Below are 21,738 nucleotides of genomic sequence, written 5' to 3'. Positions count from 1 at the left end.
CTATATACTTGAAACACGTTCTAATATTTCTAATATTTCCTTTTACTGTGTCTTTGAGTATCGTGTTGGTTATTCCTGAATATTACAAGGATTGGGATGTTTTGAAAACATTTGTTCACGTAACGATTTGTATAAATAATCATTCAAAATAAATCACATTATTGTGTCAAAACGGTGTACTAGCGTCCGCATGCTACAGCCAATCACGAGGCAGCGGAACAATGCTGTAGGGGCGGGGCTTGTATTCGAGCTCACCTTTCTAATCCAAGCTCAGGTGACCGAGAGAGAGAGAGAGAGAGAGAGAGAGAGAGAGCTCTGTCGTCAGAACTCTCTGGACCTTTAACGTGTAATGTGACAAACTCAACAGAAACGTCGCGGTAAAGCATTCTTATGAGACCGGTCACGATACGGCGTGTGGGAAATGACACATGGGAAAACAGGAGTCGAAGTTTGGACAGGAGTCAAAACGATTGGACTGTAAAGGCGAGGTATGTGGTGTTATTTACATGTTGTTGACATTTTAAATGTGTCTTTATTGTTATTTTACGCCTTTTCTCGAGTTGTGTAGAGGGCAGAGTAGCCCTGACGTGAAGTGCAGATTGGTTGTTCTAGTCCGGAAAAACATGCTTGGATTTATAATAGAACCTTGATAACAAATCTGAACAACTACATATTATCTGTTATAATAGGACAACCATAGTTATTTATAAACATACTCCATATATAGATGTTGTTGTAGTATCAGTGCGGACAGTAAACAAACGATGGTTTATTACTATTCTTTTGTTGGAGTTATGACACTGACTCAAAACAGATAATTTTTTACGAAAAGACCAAAGCAAAAATTGAACTTAATGGTGTTTTTTTTAGCTTTTCGGGATCATGCGGACAACGAATCGTGTTTGTTTGCAGTAGCCTACAGTGTGTGTGGAGTTTATGTGACAGCCAGAGTTGGATGTTCTGTATGTTCAACGTGGACGTGGTGTATGTTCGGGTTCATGACAGGAGTGAGGAGAGCTCAGAGAACTGTTGTTAGTACACATGGGGAGGAAGCGTTGTGTATGTCTATGATGTTTACCCTTCATCACAGGTGAAACAATACACACAGTAGAGGGTTTGCTGCCTCCACATCTTTGATCTAATCACGTGGCTTCGTGACTTGCTCTGTTTTGCCAAGCTGTCACAATGCGGTAGCTTAAAATCCTTTTACTGCTTTTAACAAAAGCAAAAAGTTGTACTCCGTAATCTTCACTATTGTCTTAATTATGTCTTGATTCTGAATTGCCTTATATGACACATTCCAGGAGCTAAATATAGTAAAATGTCTGGTTTTCAAAAGGAGGAACACCTCTGTTTGATACTACATAACTTTATTTGTGATTCCAGTGTTATTTGTTATCATTGTGTGTGACAGTACTCAGTCAAAACAGAACAGTTGGTTGAATTGATAATGTTCAAAGATTTAGAAATAACTGAAAACATGTTTCTTTCTTTGTTTTTGGTACTTTAAAACGTTATCATAAGTTCAAACGAACGTTTTCCAGCCTTGGCATGCCACAGTCTGGTTCAGCCTTGTCTTATGCTGGGGATTAAAGCGCACACACATACACACACACTAACAGAGACACGCTCAAAGGTTTGATTCCCTGTAGTGAGGACATCTCATAGACTGCCATTTTTTTCATACAAATCTCCTAACCCTAAACCTGACCCTCACATAGACCTGGTTGAGTATTAGATTTAAAGGGATAGCTCACATTAATGAAAATAGTGTCATGAATGACTTACCCTCTCGTTGTTCCAAACTTGTATACATTTCTTTGTTTGGTTGAACACAAAAGAAAGGTATTTGGAAAAACCTTAGCAACTGACAGTTTTGGGGTATCTTTGACTACAAAAGTGTCACAAGGCAATGTTGTTGGCATATTGATTCATTTGATTGGTTGGCATATTGGTTGGCATATTGATTAACCATAATATATAATTTAAAGCGGCCGTTCTTTGGTTGTTTTCGAAGCTTTGACTATGTTTTTTGGGGGTTTAACAATGCTGTTAATGTTTCTAGTTTCAAAAAACGCTTTATATTTCACATATTTCAAGTCTAATGTTCTCACAAAACCTTCCGAAACGCTTTGATTGGTAGAGCTGACCCAGTCTGTCGTGATTGGTTCCTCACTTAAAGCGTGTGTCTGAAGATGTCACACTCATTCCATATCAGCAAGCTTCACAGGCTGTTGTGATTGGTCGGTCCGCCTCTCAGTGCACATGTATTTATAAGCTTTGGCTTTTGGCAATAAACAGCATCAATGGCGTCAACTTCACTTCATCAGTTAAGAACATGCAGATCGATCGAAGTGTAACGGAGGTCTGCTAGTGCACGTGCAAACCTCAATCTTTGTAAACCCAGTTTATTCCTACTATGTCGAGGGAGATGATACCAGATCGATTGTCATCAGACCAGTTATTAACAATAATACCAGAAGCATTAGTTTCGCTTTTTATATTGGATCTAAGTTGAATAATAAAACAAGCAGAGGGACCAGGAGACATTTGCAAGCAGAACTTCAAAGGACGTTTCATAGAAGTGTTTTAGAGGTATGAACACACACAATATCAGTGTATTACACAGAACAGTTTTCACAACCGAATTCATATTACTAGCTGTAGGACTGTGATGAAAGTGAAAGTAGTTTAGTGCGTAGCTTAGTCAAATGTTCACAATCTCTGATCCAAACACAACTCCAGCGACTCTTCCTCTTCTCTAAGGAAGGCCACGCCCCTTTTTGGGGTATTCCTTTGGGCAGAAGATATTTGAAAACTCTGAGTAGAGACCGCATGTACCCGGGAAGTAAAGGGCTATAGTTTCCGATTCCAGCCGTTCTCTGTAGTCCTTGAAATGCGAATTCTCTCGCGTAGCATTGAACTTTGAGCTTTATCATTTTGTAGATATTATTTCTGCTCTAACAGCAACATTACACACTAATTCAAGTTTGAGAATTGGCATCACAGGGAATGGCACCTTTAAATTATGATCATTAGGATTTTTGTTTAGCATACATTATTTACCATGTGTCCCTACTTGTACTTTCAGTGGTTTTATTCAATTCAGACTATTATTACTATTGCTTATGTATTAAAAGTAAAACAGCAGTATTGGATTATGATCTATTCATGAAGCTTTGTTTACACAGATTGAATCATCAGAGACTCTTGTTGTATACATTCATGAAAATAGAATGTCTCGCTGGGAATGAAACAAGTGTTCAGACTTCAAAAAGCGCTCCTTCTCTTTCTCTCTCTCTCTTCCTCAGTCTGCTTCCTTTTCTTTGCCTGTCTCTCTCTCTCGCTCTCTCTCTCTCTCTCTCTGTCTCTCTCTCTCTCTCTCATCTCAGCGTTTGATCTGGCTTGTGTAATTGCAGCAAACATCTCTTGAGATGCAAGACAGTCTATAAGATAAAGGATCTCTGTGTAGTGCAAACATTCTTTCTCCCTCTCCCACCCTTTTCTCATATGGATAATGAAAATTAGACTGGCTGGGTGGAGCAATGTGACGTGCCGCTAGCTACCGTTTTGGGAGACGTGTGCACAATCACCAGAGACCTGCTGTACAAAGACAAGCGTGAGAATAAACAAGGCAAGAAAGAGTCGCAACACGCTAAAAAGTGGGCATCTAATAGGAAAAAAAAGACAGATGAAGACTTACAGTGCAGACCCCATGAACACCCGTTTATAATACCACTCATGTACTCTTATTGATTGTGCAAATATTCATACTTAATTGTTATACTTATTGTCTTATCTTCGTACTGTGTACATATGATATAGACCAAAAGATAAGTCATATCTGATTATCACAACTTAATCTTAAATTTTCTGTGCATTTTCATAACTTGCCTACATTTTTACAGAGCATTTAATTAATAGTAACGCGTAGAAACAAATTGTTAGAAGGATGAGGCATAAGATATATCATTATAATGGGAGATTGTTACTGTGAAACATATCGTTACCGTGACATAAAATGACTTATTCCGTGAAATAGATTTTTGGTCAATCCGCAACCGTGTTATAATACGTGGTTAGTTTTTGTGTCAGACTAGTCAATAAAATATACATTCTTGGATTCAATCCCAGTGCATTTTTACATGAATTGGATGCATTTCTTTGTGTGGCTGTCATGATGCTTGATGTCCGGGTTATCATTGCCTTTGCAGGAGTCTGGGCATTTCATTTAATTTTTATCCTCATTCAGAATAAATGTTTGGTTTGGTCTGATTTAGACAGATTCTTTAGCTGTGTGTTGTTGTATTTCTTAGTTTTGTTTGCTTGTTTTGTTTAGAGATACTTCATGTTTTAGGCATGGAAAAAAGTGCTAAAAAGTAATTGCACGGCATGGCTGGTCGTGTGATCTCCAATTGGGGACACACATTGGGGTGCAATCACATAGAATTAAGCTGATTTTGTATATCTTACGTACAGCCTATTTTTTGTTTATTATTATTCTTTTGTAAAAATACAACCTTTCGGCTACCATTATTTCTCACACAACGGTGTGAAAGGTAATTTTGTCCATTAAAGGCAAACATCACACTGCTGTTCCTTTGTTTGTCTTAATGAGGCCACCACAGTTTTTATTTTATATCAGCAAATACACAGTTCTATAAATTCTGTAAGGATTTTTGTTGTTCATTGGGTTTTGTCAGTATTGTACTGAGATTCATTCACACTGTAAACAGAAGTTGAACACTCAAACTATAGTTGGTAAATATTTTTGAACGTTTGCATGACAGCATGCAAATATACCTAATTTGCATGGTTTCCATCATTATGTAGGTACCTCTAGGTCTGTAAAGAACCCACCAATCGGGAATGAGACAGGTGGTTTGTTGTTATTTATGTGAATCAGGTCTTGGTGGGAAACAGACAGTACACACACTTGTACTGTGTAAACACATGTTTGCATCTTACGTGCATGCAGTAAAACCTTTACGATTTGAGTGTACCATGAAATTGAGATAAGATTTGTAGTTATCTAGTGCACCCTTTGGTAATATTTGCAACAATATATTGAAATGATTGAAAGAGTGTAACACAGTTCGATTTCTAAAAAGATAGTGTAGCGTAGAAAATGTGTGTTTATTTTTATATGTGAATTGTTTGATTTATCAGTCCTCAAAGAAAAGGAAAAGGGTCAGTATCGTGGTTTTAGCTTGAGGCTGTAAACAGAGCTTGTAGTTTTTTTTCTCTTCAGTGCTTGCCCACTAAATTTTTCAACAGCCTCTGTTACTTTAATGGCCCTCGCGTCACCCGGTCACCATGGGCACCAGGGATCAGTAGATTCCTCTCATGTGTCTTCAGAGCATGAAAAACATGCCTGCTTTGATTAGCTTAGGGGTCCTGTGTGTCTGTGTGAAAGAGGGTGGGCCTAGGTGTTCCCATGATGAAAGGTATATGCTACGCACATTTCTGACACAATCCAAAATTATAAAAAGGCAGTTTATTTGTATTAATTCACATTCTATAATTTAATTTAACAATAAAAATTTGTATAAAAAAATAACGCAATTTAAACATTTACATCACTTGATTCCTAAAGAAATGTCACCATGATATGACACATGGTAGTGGGACAAATGGTGTGAAATGCGTTGGCTTCGTGCTAATAGATGACACACAGAGAACAATCTTCAACGTCTCTGTGATAGGGTGGGATAGGCTTGCCTGCTATGTTTCCGTTTCACTCAACCTCTCCCTTCAGTATGATATGAAACCCTCTGAGGACACTCCCTTTGGTTTGCAGGGCATGAAACCCAACCCATTCTCAAAGGAGAGTCATTCACAAAGGGAGTCCAAACAAATATTCTGGCCATGATCAGTGTCACATTACTTTTTGAAGTTATTGCCTTCAATGTAAAAAAGTACACGTACCGCTTGAGAATCGTTAAACTTTAAAAATGTATTTTTTTCTCTCCCTGTCCTGTCATTTTTGGTGTGGCTACAAACACATGAAACCTGTTTTGTCAGTCACAGTGTTGTAGCAGGACAGTTTAAAGAGTGATGTCACATTAGCATGTGTAAGACAACGACTATAGCAGCTGAGCTACAACTGCCAGAGGAGTAAATGTAACACATGTTCCACATGATATAATGGTTTGTTGTTTTAAGTATATTTGAGGCATGACACAGCTAACAAATAAGAACCTTTACTGTGTTACTTGTAGGTATGGTATATATAATGTGAATGAATGGATTGGCATTAGTTTTGAATTAAAATGTATAACACTCTGTATTCTGGGTATATAATACATATCTTTCTTTACCATTAATATATTTTTTATGTGGTTTGGAATTATTCAATGCCTTGTATGTAACTTTGAAGCAATCAAATTAGCATAATTAACGTAATGACCCTAATGGTATAACTGCTGTTTATGTGAAGTAATCACAGATGCAGTTTGCTTGCTGAGGGCCTTCATTCTCAGACACCATTACTAAGATAAGACTTCTCTGCTCAGTCAGGAAAACTGTCTCCTTTAATAATCCCAACCGGTTCGAGTTTTGTCCCAGTATCTCATCTGAACTCCTTCAGAAAGTAGAGCAAGATTAAGAATTCATCCTAGTTTTTGTTCCCTAGAGTGTTTCTTTGTCACATCTGTACACTTATTAATGAGTGTACTGTATGTGGTTTGGGGTCACTTTTTTACCCTAGTTAATTTCTGTTACCATGTTGCATTTGGAGTCTTGATTTTTTCGCATGTATACAAAAACTGTGTACATTGTTTTGGAGAATCTATTGACAGATAGAAATATACATATACAAAATATATATTACTATGTCTTCAGAGGTTTATAAACATTTTACATAATGAAGCGTTATACATTTACATTTAATCATGTAGCAGACCCTTTTATCCAAAGTGACTTACAAAGAGTTCATGGAGCAATAAGCGATATGTCATACAGGAGCAATAATACAATAGGTGCTAATACAAAGTTACTAGTTTCAACAAAAGCTGGACCACTACCTGTTAAGAGAAAGAGAGAGGGTTAGTGTACATTCAAATGTTTTTTTCCCCATTTGTCTGTCAAGTATTCACAGAAGAGATAGGTTTTGAATCGTTTTTTGAAGGTTGTGAGAGATGTGGTTGAACGGACCGAGTTAGGAAGAATGTTCCACCAGGAAGGAGTTGTAAAGGAGAATGAGCGGGAAAGCGATTTACTGCCCTTATGAGAAGACAATACAAAATGCCGCTCGTTTGCTGAACGCAGGGTTCTTGATGGGGTGTAGGAGTGTATTAGGATGTAAAAGTATGCCGATGCAGATCCAGGCAAGCATCAGTGACTTGAATCTGATAAGGGCATCAACCGGTAGACAGTGGAGAGAGATGAAAAGGGGTGTCACATGGAAGACGAGGCGTGCTGCTGCATTTTGAACCAGCTGAAGTGGTTTGATAGCCTTTGCAGGAAGACCAGCAAGGAGAGCCTTGCAGTAGTCCAGCCTTGAGATTACCAGGGCCTGGACAAGGAGTTGTGTCGCATGCTCAGTGAGATAGGGTCTGACCTTTCGAATGTTGAATAAGGCATATTGGCATGAACATTGCAATGTGATCATTTGAAGGACAGCTGTTCATCAGGATCTGCCAGAGAAGTAGGATTTGAACCAGCGGTGAGGGGAGCCTGAGATTCCTTAAGATGACAGGTTTGCTTGCAGTATCTGGTGATTGACAGTGTAAAACGCTGCAGATAGGTCTAGCACAATCAGGACCAAGGAATTAGATTCCGCCTTGGCTAGCCGCAGTGCTTCTGTGACCGATAGCAGTGCCGTCTCAGTGGAGTTGTTTGTTTTTGAAGGCAGAGTGCTTGTCATCCAGTAGTTTGTTCTGGGATAGGTAGGAAGACACCTGGTTGAAAAATTCCCTTTCACGAGTTTAAGCAAAAAATGGGAGGAGAGAGACAGGTCTGTAACTATCGGTAGTAGCGGGGTACAATGTGAGTTTCTTAAGTAGGGGCATGGCCTGGGCCTGTTTGAATGTGGATGAAAAAGTGCTGGTGAGCAGGGAGGTGTTGATGATGTGTGTGAGTGTGCTGGATATGGCCTGAAGGAGATGGGAGGCGATTGGGTCAAGGGGACAGGGGGTGAGATGGCTGGAGAGAAGTCTGGTGACTTCAGTGTCAGTCAGTGGGGCGAAAGAGGAGAGTTCGATGCTTAAAGTTCTCAGTGAAAAATACAGCCAAGTCCTCCGCAGTCAAAGATGAAGTGGATGGGGGAGGAGGGGGTAAAGAAGAGAGTTAAAGGTCTTGAAAAGCTGCCGAGTGTTAGGTGCATTGCTCACTGACGTTTTAGCTGTGGTAACACTAGCAGAGAAAGAGGAGAGTAGTGACTGGTAGTCCCTTAGGTTAGAAGGAGTCTTGTTTTTATTACCTTAGAAAGAGCTGTTTCAACATACACCATGGGTCCCCTTGCATGGAATTCTCCAGTAGTTTCTACAGTAGCCCTAAACAGACAAACTGGTCTACTGAGCATGTTTTGTAAATTTGTTAGCTCCTTTGGCAAAGAAGCGAGCACGTGATGACATCTTATTCCTGTGTCAGGTACTATTCTCAACCTCACCACTAGATGCCACTAAATTTTATACACTGGACTGGAACAAACTCATATTATTGAAAACAGGTGTCTCTGTATGTGATTGTGTATAGTCAACTGAATGAGTAAATGTCTCTATAGAAATCTAAATTGTCACTTAATCTGCTTATGCTCAGTAAAACAGTAGATGCACTTGTCTAATAGTCATGGAAAAACACTAATACATTATTAGAGAATTGGCGGCAAACACAGCCGCGGTTTCGTTGGTAATCTTTGTTTTTGGCTAATACATACATAGAGAATGTGGTTTCATAATAGCTGAAGCTTATGAGTATATACACGTTTTCTTCAACCGCCCCTGCATTTCTGTATTGCCACCTTCTCTCCCCTCCTTCTCATTCCTGCTCCTCTGCAGTTCTATTTCAAATCTCTTTCTCTCTGCTCAGATCAATCAAAGTCATTGCTTTCCTCCTCTCGCCCCCTTATCACTCACGTGGCTCAAACCAGCACAGCTAAGCTGTTCCCCTGTTGTCGTCTCTTTGACTGGATCTAATTTAGCTTGTCTCAGAAGAGCTCCTGAACCCTCTAGAAGATGCTGATGTTCTCTTGCTCAATAATACTGTTTCCGGCAGCAGCTTTCAGACGTAGGTGGAAATTGAAAATGCAGAGTGTTCATTTTCGCCCATGGGGAACCTTCGAAACAGTCTATCGTGTTTACCGCAGTCTGTGCTTTCCGTGATGATTGGCTCTGACTTCAAGTGTGGGTGAGAGTTGGTGGGCTCTGATTGGCTGGTTGGTGTTGTGTGATGCACCTGTTAAAGGTACACACCCATTATGCCGGTGCTGTACTGGATATGTATTGAATAAATGCATATGTGAATTCATACTTTAATATCTGCTATTTACTAATTATATTCGCACATAGTTGGGTGCTTGAACATTTTGAGTTTACGGGTATCTGGGTATCCACATATAGCGACGATGATTTTGTCTTTCGGATTTCTGCCTCCGCTCGGTACATCATAAGCACGTTGTGGTAGCAGGGTGGGACGAGAGCCGTGAGGGAAAGGCGCAAGGCCCTTTGATTGAATGAGTGATAATGAGCCCGGACATTATGATTTGTTTTATTATGCTTGTATGGCTGGCAGTCGACCGTGAGGGAGCTGCCCGCATTTTAAGTTAGTTTTATTGTTTGTTTATTTAATTAAAAGTTGTTGTACGTTCACTAGTTCCCGCCTCCTTGCTTCCTTTAATTGAAGCTCGTTATACACGTCACTACTAGAGCAAGCTCCTGATTGGTTAATGCGGTGTGAATATTCGCCCAGTTATAGAGTATTCACACCAGACGCAGTAAATCGCATTATTCGCACATAGTTAGACGCTTGAACATTCTGAGTTTACTCGCTTCATTCGTGCATAAAATTCATTTCACAACAGATGCGAATTTGCGTCATGGGAGGGGCTTCTGCCAGGTGGCTCCAGTTTTGTTGCAAAATGGCTGACATGGATTCTGTTGAGAGGGTAGCTGTGCTTTATGTGCTATGGAAGGCTGAAAAATGTCTGCGTCCATCGGATCCTTCAGAGGCGCAGTCCTCCATTTTTGTTTTGGATTTCTGCTTCCGCTCACTACGTCATAATCACGTCACTACTAGAGCAAGCTCCTGAATGGTTAACACAGCGCAAATATCCGGCAAAGTAAAAAAAATTTACTCACGCTATTCGCATGAATTACACGTTGCACACTTCAAATGCCCAAAACGCTCAATTCGCACCACATCATTCACGCCGAAGATTGTCCATCGCGTCTTTGCATTGACTTAATGCTTCATTCTCGTCTGGTGTGAACTCACATTAAGGAGATTACTGAAGACCACATGGATTGAGATGAATACCATTGTTTATGTTTTTGCTCATTTATTAGAACACACAAACACATAGAAACCATATCATTCTCCCAGCATGCATATTTTGTTTCTTTGTATCCATCCGTAATCATTTGGCATTTGTTTAAAACAAATAGTTGTTAACTAAATGCTTGGGGCTATGGGTGTGTTTATTGATTTTATTAAAAATAGCTCAGCATAGGAAGCGCATGTTTGCACGACTGCTATAGTAGTTATTCAGGAACACTAAAGTTAGATAAAGAGTAACACTGAATATTACACACAAACATCCACATATTGGTAATAAGCATCTCATCTTCAGCGTTTTATGACATCATGTCTGATCTTATTGCTGATCTTAAAGTGGACTTCATAGGGCAGATGAAACTCACTTAGACCCTTTGAAAACCAAAAGCTGAACACAACTCAACACAAAAAAATAGCCAAAATAACCATTGAAGTGTTGATTCAGAAATAATAATGTGAAGCCTACCTAACTGACCGAAAGAGCACAGTGTTAGTATCTGTTTTTGGTTTGGGCTGTGCTACAGAAAATCCAAGTTTAAAAATAATATAAAACGCTAAGATGTTTTCGAATGAAAACATTTAGGAAAGTTTAGTAAAACTTTGGTAGAATGGTAGAATTATCTGTGTGTCTGCAGTTTTCTAACTACTCTCTTCTGTGTTCACTTCTCTGCAGGTCTTCATTGTCTAATGGTGTCGTTCAGTTATCCACATTAGGTCGAATTTGGCTTCAGCTCCCCTCCTTAACCTAAACATGGTTTAGTCCTGCTGAGAGGGCACAACAATGGCATTTATGGTTGCCAATGGAAATCAAGGTGGCCAGACCTTGGTCCTTAAGGGTGTGGACCCTGAAACATGCATGATCGTCTTCAAAAACCACTGGGCACAGGTACTCCACACTTCTAATATCTTCTTTCCCCATGTATTATAAAAGCCTCAATTATGACTGTAAATATGGGACTATCACTCAACCCTTTATCCTCTAACCCTTTATTCTCTTCCTCAATACTTTGCATTTATGAACGATACACTTTGCTTCGAGCAAGATGCCATTTGACTCTGCATGCACTTCCTCTACCTGGAGCCTTCAGGTCATTCCTTTAATTTGTTAATAACCCAATAGTAGTATAAAAAAACCTGATCGTAAGTTTTGTCGCCATGGTAAAAAAGTGCACCAAGACAGAGAGCTCATTGTTTGCTTTGATCTGATTTATAGCAGCTCTACTTTTGAGCTACTTGAACTACTTTGTGTATAATAGGCAAGATGTTTTCCTGATACACAGTAATATATTATATTGTGATTTACTTAATCAACACTAAAATGTAAATACTAATATACATTTTTTTCATAATTTAAGCATATCACAATTTCGAATTCAAGTTATGATTTTACATTTACATATAGGTATTTGGTAGACAATTTATCTAAAGTGACTTAAATGTGAGAAAACAAAGACAAAGTGATCCATCTCAGATAAGGCAATAATACAAGAAAAGCTGATATACAAAGCATTAACAATGAAATAAATCTAGAAAATAAATGAAGAAAGAAGCAAGGGCAGCAGCTTAAAGTGTAAATATTTTGTGTTTTTTTGGTTTATGGAGTGTCCAACAACAAGTTTACGTTTTTGGGAAAACGGTGTAAATTCTAATAATAGGCAGTTATGATTACCACTTCTTGACTGACTCTCAAATGATTGATTCGGCGATTCATCTTTCTAATCCCCTCCTTTCTGTCAGCCTACTATGATCTGATTGGTCAGATGGTCTAGTCTGTTGTGATTGGTCTACCATGTACAGTGTAACAAATGGAACAAAGGCGGGGATTATCTGACCTGGAACTGAAATTAGGACGACTCGTTCGCTGATTCAGAGTCGACTACTTTTTGCCAAGCCAATAACTTTGTTATTCGTTCACTTTCAGCTTTACAACTTGGCAGACTGCTTTCCATTTACACACAGTAACTTTACACACAGCACGAAATGTAATTTTAAGGACATTGTAATAGTTACGCTTTAGGTAGTAATTCTGCTTCATGTCTGCTAAATTGTCAATTCAGATCAAACTATAACACTACAGCAGTTTGAATGACCTTTCATATTTTCTCTTCATCAGGTAGTAAAAATTCTAGAGAAGCATGACCCTGCACGCAGTAATGTTGGTATCCTGGGAGGAGGTCATGGTCTAGGTGGGGGAGGAGGACTGGGTGGTCTCCGTTTCGGCCAGATCCCTGGCGATGAGGCCAGCGCCGTGCAGAACTACGTAGAGCACATGCTGTTTCTCCTCATGGAAGAGGAGTGTGGTCAGAGTGGAGCCATGGGTCCCATCCTGGAGTTTGTGGTGATGGAGAACGTGTTGGAGAGGCTTTTTCTCTGGAGCTTGAGGAGAGAATTCACAGACGAAATGAAATTAGAACAGTTGAAGATGTACGAGATGCTGATCGGACAAGCCAGGCAGCCGTTACTTCATCATAAACCTGTTCTTAAGCCCTTGATGATGCTTCTGTCGTCCTGCTCTGGTTCTCCATCAAGTCCGAGCTCTGCTGTCGTGGAAGCAGAACTGGTGTTGCTCCTGAACCAGCTGTGCTCTGTACTCACTAAAGATCCATCTGTCCTGGAGCTTTTTTTCCATACAAGCGAGGACCAGGGAGCTGCTAATTTCCTCATCTTCTCCCTGCTCATCCCTTTCATACACAGGGAAGGGTCGGTTGGACAGCAGGCCAGAGATGCTCTTTTACTTATCATGGCACTGTCTGCTGAGAACCACGTTGTGGCGAAACACATTGCAGAAAACACCTATTTCTGTCCGGTATGTGTCTGTTAGGGTGTTTCTCTCATTTTTCCATTCCTTATTGATATTTGCAATCTTATTCCAGGAAAGCATTTGTTTTTGGCAAAAAACTCTTGTCAGTGTTGCTAGTTTTGCTCGAAGAGATGTTTGTCAATGTGTTTTTACAACACACGGACGGAAAACCACAAATTTGTTATGGTGACTAAATGTATAATGATTCATGCAGCGATATTGAAGGGATTGTTCGCCCAAAAATGAAAATTAACCATTTATTTACCTATTAAATCAATTATCCACCTATTAAATCAATTATCCACGCACATAATTCAAAACCTGCATGACTCTGTTTTAAACTCAAAAGAAGATATTTTGCAGAATGTTGGCAAATGAACAACATTGAACCCCTTTGACTGAACATTAATCCACAGAGACATTTCTCAAGATATCTTTTTTGTATTTGACAGATTAATGTTTTGAAGTGAACAACATTGAATAAATAATAACTTTTTTATGAACCGTTCCTTGGTGACAATTCACTGACTGTAATGAGGAATTCAGTGTACACCTATTAAATTTGCATCGTAACACGAACAAGCAAGCAACACCCAAAATATGACCAGGCTACAGTATTGTCCTTAGCACTTGGTCTTTTCTATTTTTTTTCTATTTACTGGCTTTTCATATATCTCTGTGATCATTAGAGATAATTGCATATTTTTTGACAGTGTGCATGAGTAACATTTCTATTAAAACTACGTCATCTTTAATAGAGTCTGACAGCAGACATGCACTTCCACCCTCACATGCTCTTATCCCTTTACTGCCTCATATGGATCTAATACAAAATAATTCTTACAAAATACAACACATAAAAGCAGTCAGTTAATGTTAAAATCAGATAACAAAAACGATGCAAACGTTGTCACATTTTGTATCTAGACTTGTGTTTGTGAAGGTCAATGTCTAATTAAACTTTTTTTCTGCTTGATACAAGGCGATTTTAAAGTAACTTGCAGACGTAAACATCATGCATTTGACAGTACTCTATTGCTGAAGTAAATCATATTACCGTGTAGCTAAGGTAACCAACTGTAAATAGACAGACATTAGAAATTAAAATGACAGTATAAAAAAGAAGTCCATGAGCTGTTATTCTAGTTCATCTGTTTGTTATAGTATGATACACATAACATGGAGAATCATGTGTAACCCCCTTATTGTTAACATTTTCTTTAGGTTTTGGCCACAGGTTTAAGTGGGCTCTACTCCTCTTTGCCTACTAAGTTGGATGTGCCCAGTGAAGACTGGCATTGTCTCCATCCTGAAGACTGTCAGCAGCTGCCGTCTCTTGTGCAGTTTCTTAACTCCCTCGAGTTCTGCAATGCGGTCATACAGGTGTGTGCTAGCGCCTGAATTGACTTCATGTCTTCACTCCGAAACACTTAACTTATGTGTGGTTTTAGTCTACTTCATAAACATTTTTATGGAAGTCTTTCATCAGCAGGAAAGGGTTACACTGTAAATAAAGATGATTTGTTATTAACTTTGTATTAGCACCTATTGTACTATTGCTCTTTGTATGACATATCGCTTATTGCTCCCTGAAATCTTTGTAAGCTTTGGATAAAAGCGTCTGCTAAATGTAATGCAAATGTAATATTACTTTATTATTCTCTTTTTGTGTTTAGGTGGCTCATCCTTCTATCAGAGACCAGCTGGTGGGATACATTCATAATGGGTTCCTCGTACCTGTTTTAGCACCAGCATTACACAAGGTTAGTGATCTGCAAGTCTTTCTTTATTGGCCTCGGGATCTTTGCCTGAGCCTGGTGCAGAAAGGATCTCACTGGCTTTCAATTCAAAATGTAATTTAAAGTCTTTTAGATTTAGATCCCTATTTTAAAACCTTGCTTATTTTAAAACCTTGCCACGTTAAGTGTAATGAAATCTGATCTCACTACAATATGACCATAAGCAACTTAATCTTTTGTAGTTAACACTTGAAGAGGTAATGACCACCACAGCATACCTGGACTTGTTCATACGAATTGTGTCAGAACCTGCCCTGCTACACACCTTCCTCAGTTTCATCCTCCTCCATCGCCATGACAACGTTCACATTTTGGACACGTTAGTTAGCCGCATCAATACTCCCTTTCAGGTACCCAGAGTATTGACCATATATCAAAGATATATTCTCTGAAAAACAGGTGTAATATGTTATGCAATATTGCTTTTCATGCAAAATAAAATTGCTTTTCTTTTAAAGGGTTCCTCACCCAAATAGTCATCATTTACCCACCTTCGAGTTGTTCTAAATCTGTATAAATATCTTGGTTCTGATGAACACAGAGAAGGATATTTGGAAGAGTGCTTATAACCAAACAGATCTCACATATTAGAAAAAAATTATAAAATAAAATAAATGAAATTACTTTATCACTTTTTTGTACTGTCGAATACAAAAGAAGACATTTTGAAGAATGTAGGACAGGAAACAGTTCTGGGGCACTGTTGACTACAATTTTGACTACCATTGTATTTGGGGGGCTAAATCTGTCTGGTTCTAAAACTTCTTCCAATATCTTCCTCTGTTTGCATCAGAACAAAGACATTAATTCAGTCTAAGGTGAGTAAATGATGACAAAATTATCAATTTTGGTTGAACCATCCCATTAAGGATAAGATACATTTTTGCAATGTTCTTATTGGCTTCTCTTTTGTTCCAGCTTGGCAACGTGTCGCTGGCTCTGTTCCGCACTCTAATTGGCCTGTATTGTGAGGATGTAATGCTTCAGTTGATTTTCAAGTAAGTAGACTGCCGTTGACTCTTCATGATTGTTTATTCATTTATTTGCAGTTCTGCAAACCTTGACCACGGTGTTTAGCCTCCAAAACACAAAAAGCAGTCTATTGTGACATGTTAATATCTTTCCACTTGAGTGTTGCTCAGTGGCGACTTACAAAGCGACTTACAGATGAGGAAACATTGGAAGCAATTCTAACAACATAGGCAACAAAATACATAAGTGCATCAAAACTAGTCCATTAAAGCCTAGCACAGTATACAAAGCAAAGAATAGTGAGGTTAATATTTATTTATTTTTTAAGAAGGAAAGGGAAAAGAATTAGGATAAATCAATCAGAGACGTGTTGACGGAAGAGATGCGTTTTAGGCGTTTTTGAAAGATGGCAACAGAGTCTGCTGATCTTGTAGCATTATTGTGTGAAATGGCTAATACAAGATAAGTAATACAAAACGATTATGGCCGTGACTCGTTTCCTGAGTGACAGTGTTGGGAGTGTTGGGAAATCTGTTGATTGTCGAGTGCCAAATAAACAGATTGTGCAGGAACTATAGGCCTGTATTCATTGCATTATGGATAAAATGTGCGTTATTTGGAAGAAAGTCGAGGTGGTGTGTGACTGACTTTAGCCCACTAATTTAATTCACGTCATAGGAGGGGCTTCTGCCGCTCGCTAATTCATAATAATTTCTTCCATATAACGCACATCTTCGGCGAATACCTGACAGACAAATAAAAAAAGTACACTAACACTCTTCTCTCAACAGGTAGCGTCTAGCTTTTGTTGAAACTAGTAACTTTGTATACCATTGCTCTTTGTATGACATAGGCTATTGCTCCTCGAACTCTTTGTAAGTCGCTTTGGATAAAAGCGTCTGCTAAATGACTAAATGTAAATAATCACGCCCCTACTAGATCAAGCTCCTGATTAGAAGTGCGAAAGTTCAGATTTTTCAACTCGCGCGAATCACGTGAACGCTCAATAGCCTCATTCGCGCGAATCGCACCGCAGGTAAGTTGACTTAACATCACTCGCGCTTAACGCTTCATTCGCGTTCGGTTTGAACACCTAGAGGTGAATTATCCCCTGCGCGCCCCTTTCCCCTTCACACACACGGCACCTTCTCAGCATGCAGGGACGACAATTTGCCAATTCCCCACACAACGAATCAATGATAGATAATAGAAAACCACTTCGCGGCGGCCCAGAGTTTTCTTTTTTTTACTGCTTGTGCCGGTGCCGCCCCCCATGTGACATGAAAAAATGCCGCCCGTGCCTAAAACCGCTACTGGTGTTGCTTTCTGAAGTGTCTTTCTTGTGGTGCACTAAGCGGTGTCTCTTTTACCCCCACAGGTACTTGATCCCCTCCAATCATATGATGTTAAGTCAGCGCAGAGTCATTAGGGAGAGCGACTGTTACTCTGTGTCAGCCGCTAAATTCCTCGCCCTAACACCATCCTGCTGTTCTCCTGAGATCATTCCTCCTCCACTTAGGCAGCTGGACTCCATCCTATGGTCAAAGGGCACTGATGAATCCCACACAGCAACTAAGGGTAATATCATTTTGGAAGTTGGTGTAAAAGAGTGTACTGTGACTTTGGGATTCGGTTGAATCTCATTGAGATGACAACCTGGAGTCCCAACTCTCTGTTCTCCAAAGACATTGAAACCCAATTTGTGTCTCTAGTGAAACTAATGAATCTTTGCCACATTCAAATCCAGTATGCAACACTCTTCACTAGTAACTGCATCTACTTCATTATTCCTTTCCAGACTATGTAATCTGCTAATGTCTGCGCCTGTATTTAAAGTCCTTAGAGGCTGAAACAAATTCCAGAGCTCAGCTTTTGCTGAATTTAGTCAAATGATGTTGTATAGTACCATATGAACATTTAAATTATATATATTTAACATATATTTTGTTTATCTTTCTCTAGAATCAGAGCAGGTCCTTCCAGAGGAAGGTGATTGTGTCATTGGCTCTGAGATCCATCTGGATGTCAGTTACTTGCACTACTTAAGTGATGCTGAAAACACCATCGGTAACTGCATACGAGCGTGTCGTGTGTGGTCTGCACCTTACGACGGTGAGAACCCCCCTCCAGAAGAATACCAGCACAGTACCCTGGAAGAGGCAGGTAGGACTGGTCCGCAGATAACCAGCAAGACAACACAGCCCCAAAATCAGGTACATCAGTCCGGTCAACCTCTCAAAGATCTTAATGCTGCTCCTGGATTATTGGAACTGGAGTGGGATGATAGTTATGATGCTTGTCCAACACAACCACATCCAGAAGAAGGGCAGGACGCTGGGCCTATCCCCGACGAGCCCCCACAACACATCCAGGAGCTGCGAAGAACCACTATTATGCTTGTTAAGGGATCTTACATTGAAGAGGCTGAGTTTCAAAATGATGTTATGGTCTATGACCTGGTTGCTCAAAAGGATGTCCAAGACTCTAGTAACAGTTATCATGCCTCATCCAAACCTGCTGAGACAGAACAGTTGGAGTCAGGAGAAGCAAAATCTAATCAAAATCCAACAGAATCCTCAATGAGCAATGGTCCGTCAATGGAGGACTGTAAAAAGATAGAGGGGGAACCGCCACAATCGGACAGGTCAGCCATTCCAGAAGGGGAGGACCTCATGGCCCAGTATGAGGACCTAATAAGATCTCTGTCTGCACAGTCTAGTACTCCAGCAAACAGTGAACTCAAGAGTCCTACAGAACTCATGGAAGATGAGGTAGAGTTTAACAGCTTCTTACCAGAAACACCAGAGTTAGAAAGGATGCCATCATCTCCTTTTGGCACCAAACCCCAGAGTGGGACCAGGGGTAATACCGCTCCCTTTACAGGTCAGAAATCATTTTTATTACTGTTTATTTAAATACTCAGAAGTCTTTTGTCAAAAATAATTAGATTTGTGTAAATACGTTTGAGACATTTAAGCTAAAAAAATTGAAGCCTGAGGGCAAACAATTTTCTTCGCGGTTTTAGTTTGTACATTGTGTTAATGAGTTAGCCCACAGTGATCTCTTTTTGCTCACATAAAAATAATTTAAACAAAAATCTTTAGCGGTGTAATAATGCTTATAGAGCGTCATGGTTCTAAATACCCTACTATAGTCTGACTGCACCTCATCTCTTACTTGATACTTGGGTTTGTGTTGTTACGGAATGGTTACATTATTTTGTTTGTATTTGTGTATAATTAGTTTTTCCTCTCTCAGGGCCGTTTGTGAGTGTGCTGCTGTCTCGTCTAGAAAACATGCTGAACAACACTCTCCATGTGAATCTGCTTCTGACTGGCATCCTGGCCCAGTTAGCCACTTACCCTCAACCCTTGCTGCGATCCTTCCTCCTAAACACTAACATGGTGTTCCAGCCCAGCGTCCGATCACTCTTCCAGGTACTGGAATATACACTCAACATCAATGCTACAGCACAAGTGGTGTGTGGGGGGAGGAACTAAATCACAAGCACACAATACATCATCACATTACCCCTGCATAACTGTTGATCATGTTACAGCACCTTTTAGGGATGGGACCGTTTAATCTATCTGTTTCACATGATCTGCAAATACAGCGTTATATCCACTGTTTATATAAAGTCCATCAATGAAATGCCGTGAACAAACTATGCTATCTGGGGTTATTTTGTTTCCGGAATTGTTGTTGTTTTTATGGTTTGTTAATGTGTTTTCAGATTTGGTGTTGCGTTTTCAGATTTGTAATTGTGATTCAGGATTAGTTTTTTGGCTTTTAGATTTGTTGTTTGTTTTGCGATTTGTTTTGTTTGGCACTTTACGGCTTCCATAAAAACCTCTGCTCAAAGAATGAAATTGAGCATTGCTGTGAATATACCAGAGCATTTAAAGCAAAATAACAAATTTCACTGATGTTCATTTTAAATGTTCATGCAGTTCAAGATTCGTCATAATCGTTCAACAAACTCAGATTTTTATATATAAAGAATTCACAATAGCTACACCAACTGGGATATCTTTTAATTATTATAGTAAAAAATTATTAAATTAGTTGTGTTTTCTCATTTTTGGCCAATGAATTACCCTTCCCAAACCTGTATAACTTTGCAGAACACAAAATATGATATTAAGAAGATGTTGGTAACCGAACAATGGAGGTACCCATTGACTTACATTAAGCAGACGCTTTTATTCAAAGCGACTTACAGTGCATCCGGAAAGTGTTCACAGCACATCACTTTTTCCACATTTTGTCATGTTACAGCCTTGTTCCAAAATGGATTAAATTCTACAAACAATACCCCATAATGACAATGTGAAAGCAAATATTTCAAACAAACTTCTAATTTATTAAAAAAAGCACATGTACATACGTTTTCACAGCCTTTGCTCAATACTTTGTTGAAGCACCTTTGTTGACACCAATTACAGCATCAAGTCTTGTTGAGTATGATGCTACAAGCTTGTCACACCCATTTTTTGGCAGTTTCTCCCATTCACTGTACAAAGATTTCAGGGAGCAATATGTCATACAGGAGCAATAATACAAAAACATTTGTTGCATTGGTTTTATGTCCATACAACAGAAGTAAATGGGTACCGCTGTTGTTCAGTTACATTTTCCAAAATATCTTCTTTGGTGTTCTGCATAAAAAAGAAAGAAAGTCACACAGGATTTGGAATGACAAGAGGGTGAGGAAATAATGACAGTATTTTAATTTTGGGGTGAACTATCACATTAAGACAAAATGTTAAATGTCAACAGCACCACAACCACTACTGTTTATAGTAGCGCTGACTGAATTATTTACAATATTGTCATTTTTGTACTATTTAAACAATTTTGCTAATAAAAGATTTTAATGTCCCATTTATTCTCAGTAGCATTATATTGATATACCTGCAATTTCACTGAAGTAACCACCAACAGTACTGTCATATTTTATCCTAAATTGGCATGCATCCCTCATACACTGAATTATGCATCAATGGAGCCATTCACAAGTGTTGTTTGCACACAACAAAATAAAGCAAATTAAACATCCAATTTCATAACAAAAACACTTTAATGATGCAATTTAAGCAGATATATTTACATGCCTGAAAAAAACATGCTTGCTATTTGTTTTATGGACACAAGTGATTTGATTCAACATATCAAGAGTGCAACATCTGATACTCATTCATCCACTTACTGTTTTCTTGGTTTATTTGTTTCTTCCTTCCTTCCTTCCTTCCTTCGTTCCTTCTTTCCTTCCTTCCTTCCTTCCTTCCTTCCTTCCTTCCTTCCTCTCTGTTACTTCTTAGGTACTGGCCTCTCTGAAGAACCAGATAGAGCAGTTGACTGCAACTCGTAAAGACTTCCCAGAGCTCCTGACTGCTGCTCAGCACTGCCTGTTGGCCAGAGAGAGGTCACTGAGAGGTCAGAATATGTTCTAGTCCATCCACACATACTGTATGTATACATTTTACTGGAGCACAAGTCAATAAGTATAAGGATTCTTCATCATTATGAGCAACAGTAGTGCAATGTTTCTTTTTTTCTTAAAGACTGTCACATTTGTAAGCTGCAACATGTTTTAAGGTCTTTCATTAAAAAATATATATTTTGAATAGAAGTACAATGTATAGTAGTATAGTAAACTAAAATGACTGT

The 21,738-nt window shown here is 39.1% G+C and overlaps 1 protein-coding gene across 1 annotated transcript in view; it reads left to right on the top strand.

The window, feature by feature from the left end:
• The first annotated feature begins 223 nt into the window (after positions 1-223).
• The window catches only part of fhip1aa (FHF complex subunit HOOK interacting protein 1Aa), a 23,475-nt gene continuing 1,960 nt past the window's right edge, over positions 224-21,738 (top strand). The window contains exons 1-11 of the mRNA XM_079463262.1: positions 224-488; positions 11,168-11,380; positions 12,608-13,300; positions 14,519-14,677; positions 14,971-15,057; positions 15,276-15,443; positions 16,012-16,091; positions 17,444-17,643; positions 18,028-18,948; positions 19,324-19,502; positions 21,390-21,504. Coding sequence (XP_079319388.1) covers positions 11,276-11,380; positions 12,608-13,300; positions 14,519-14,677; positions 14,971-15,057; positions 15,276-15,443; positions 16,012-16,091; positions 17,444-17,643; positions 18,028-18,948; positions 19,324-19,502; positions 21,390-21,504 — 2,707 coding nt within the window. The 5' untranslated portion in view covers positions 224-488; positions 11,168-11,275. The remainder of the gene's footprint in view (positions 489-11,167; positions 11,381-12,607; positions 13,301-14,518; positions 14,678-14,970; positions 15,058-15,275; positions 15,444-16,011; positions 16,092-17,443; positions 17,644-18,027; positions 18,949-19,323; positions 19,503-21,389; positions 21,505-21,738) is intronic.

The sequence above is a fragment of the Barbatula barbatula genome (genome assembly GCF_947034865.1).
Source record: "Barbatula barbatula genome assembly, chromosome: 8".
Lineage (NCBI taxonomy): Eukaryota > Metazoa > Chordata > Actinopteri > Cypriniformes > Nemacheilidae > Barbatula > Barbatula barbatula.
Note: the sequence above shows the minus strand (reverse complement) of the source record. Positions and strands in the feature narration are given on the sequence as shown.